We start from the raw sequence: 2,363 nt of genomic DNA, 5'->3' as shown, positions 1-2,363 counted from the left end.
TGACATAATATGATGGACAGTATTCCACCCATAAAGGACTGTCGAAGTATGGGCTGAAACGATCGTCGTACAAAATAGAGAGTTATACTAATTTCATCTTCTGTTTACTTAATCGATTAGTATCTCAACTAAGACTGCAGATTTCCCGAAGTAAACCCAAACTGTGCTGGTGCTTTACTCAACACATCAGTACACTAATTGATGTATGTGCGTTTGCATGTATATATGTATGTGTACATACATATACATATATATGCATGCGTGTTTAGGTACTTATGAATGCACACACATACATATATGCATGTATAGGTGTATATATATATATATATATATATATATATATATATATATGCAAACATACACATACACACCGGGAGAGAAATTGATTTATTATAATTATTATTGTACAGATATGAATTTTTCCATTCTGTTAATATATTCAGTTGGTTCTTTCGTTGAATTAATCAAAATTAAAATTTTGCTCTATATTTTAAAATACATTTTTCTTTTTCTTTTTAATGTTCATTTCACAAAATATATAGTTAAGAGAATTTAATTCTCTTCTTCAATTACATTTTCTTACATAAAACTCAATTAAAATCTCGCATAAGATATTTTGTGTGTTAACTCTATAGATAATACTTTCCACACCTCCCAATAATTCAGTTCTTTATTCACAGGAAAACGTTAATTAACAAATATTTTAAAATTTAATCAAAAAGCCACTAAAGTTTCGAAATCTAAATTAATTAGTCCGTATATCTTGAGGAGTCCAGAATATTTCATTGGCGAGAAACAAAGAGAGTAGTAGGGGCACTGAGAAAATAGATTTGAAGAACCTGAAGGGAAGGAAAATGATAAAGAGGAAGAAAAAGTGTTGCCAAGCAATGAAAATTTACCCCGCCTCTTTCACTTATTTCCCTCATCATTTAAGTCCCCGCCATTTTTACAGTTCTCAATGCTACCATAAACAATTTTAAAATGTAAATATTCTCTAAATACCAACGGCAAAGCAAGTTGTGTAAATTTGTTGACATTACTATGAGGGGTGTTCATTAAAAAAATTCCCCTGACCCACTTCCCAAGGAATGGGATAAACGAACCTTTACATAGCCACCACCAATCGTAACACATTTCTCCCATTGCTTTATGCAACTGTGAAATCTGTAGAAGTCGGTAGTTTGCATCTGGAGTCAAGACTTTACCTCGGAAATAAGTTCATCATCGTCTGAAAAGTGCTTCCTCTTCAAAAAAAGACTTCATGATTGGAAAGAGGTGAAAGTCAGATTGTGCAAGGTCGGGAGAGTGAGAGGGATGAAGAATGTTTTCATAGACGCAGGAATGTGCTTTCATCAGGGCAACATGTGCATTGTGAACTGAGGTGTTGTCTTGGAGGTGGCTGACTCCTTTGGTGAACATGCCACGCCTCTCTGCTTTGATGACATCTCGCAATTTCTGCAGCAGACAAGCATCATATGCCCGGTTAATTCTGGTACCCTTTGCTAGAAAACCCATCATTACTACCCCACGCTGGTCCCAAAGGACTGTCAACATCACCTTGCCAGCTGAGAATTGGATATGAGCCTCCTTTGAAGGTGGTGAGTTATCATGCTTCCATTTCTTTGATTGGGCTTCCGTCTCAGAATCATTGTGAGGGATCCATGTTTCATCTTGTATGATAAGTCTGCCGAAAAATTTCTCATTTTCTTGGCACATTGCCAAAAGAGCCTGGGAGCAATTGACTCCTTCCTGCTTCTGAAAATGAGTAAACATCCGGGGAATCCATCGCGCAGACAACTTCTGTATATGCATATGGTCGTGAGTGATTTTTTCCACGGACTCTTCACTTCTTGGGTTAGTTGCGGAATAGTTATGCGGCGATCCTCCAAAATGGCAGCTTCCACTTTATTGATGGTGTCGTCATCAATGGCGGAATATGGTCGTGCAGGAATAGGAGCAGTTTCCATCGATGTCCGACTACATTTCAACTGACAATGCCAGTGCTTGACTACGTCATATGATGGTGCATTGTTATCATCTACGTTTTAAATCTCATTGAAGGTCTCTTTTGGCGTACGATCTTTCATGCATAAGAATCTGATCACTGATCTTCATTCAACTGCCCCTATTCACCTTAGTCTACTTCAGCAGCTGTAAAAGACAAACGAATACTAGTGGAAAGTTGCAATTTACAATGTGACATGTAAAGACATGTATGATTATACCATTACAAGTTCCTTTTCCTGCAATAATCGGAAGTGGGTCAGGGAAGTCTTTAATGAACACCCCTCGTACATAGTCTAAATAAATATGGCTAAATAAACATTTATCATAAATATGTTTAAACAGAGACCATCTTGTGA

At 36.8% G+C, this 2,363-nt stretch overlaps 1 protein-coding gene across 1 annotated transcript; it reads right to left on the bottom strand.

Annotated features, from left to right (window-relative positions):
• Window positions 1-1,221: 1,221 nt before the first annotated feature.
• On the bottom strand, window positions 1,222-1,716 carry LOC128248593 (histone-lysine N-methyltransferase SETMAR-like). Its single transcript, XM_052970228.1, has one exon. The coding sequence runs from the start codon at window positions 1,714-1,716 to the stop codon at window positions 1,222-1,224; it is 495 nt and encodes a 164-aa protein (XP_052826188.1).
• Window positions 1,717-2,363: the final 647 nt, after the last annotated feature.

This window comes from Octopus bimaculoides, chromosome 1 (genome assembly GCF_001194135.2).
Source record: "Octopus bimaculoides isolate UCB-OBI-ISO-001 chromosome 1, ASM119413v2, whole genome shotgun sequence".
In the NCBI taxonomy this organism is placed as follows: Eukaryota; Metazoa; Mollusca; class Cephalopoda; order Octopoda; family Octopodidae; genus Octopus; species Octopus bimaculoides.
Note: the sequence above shows the minus strand (reverse complement) of the source record. Positions and strands in the feature narration are given on the sequence as shown.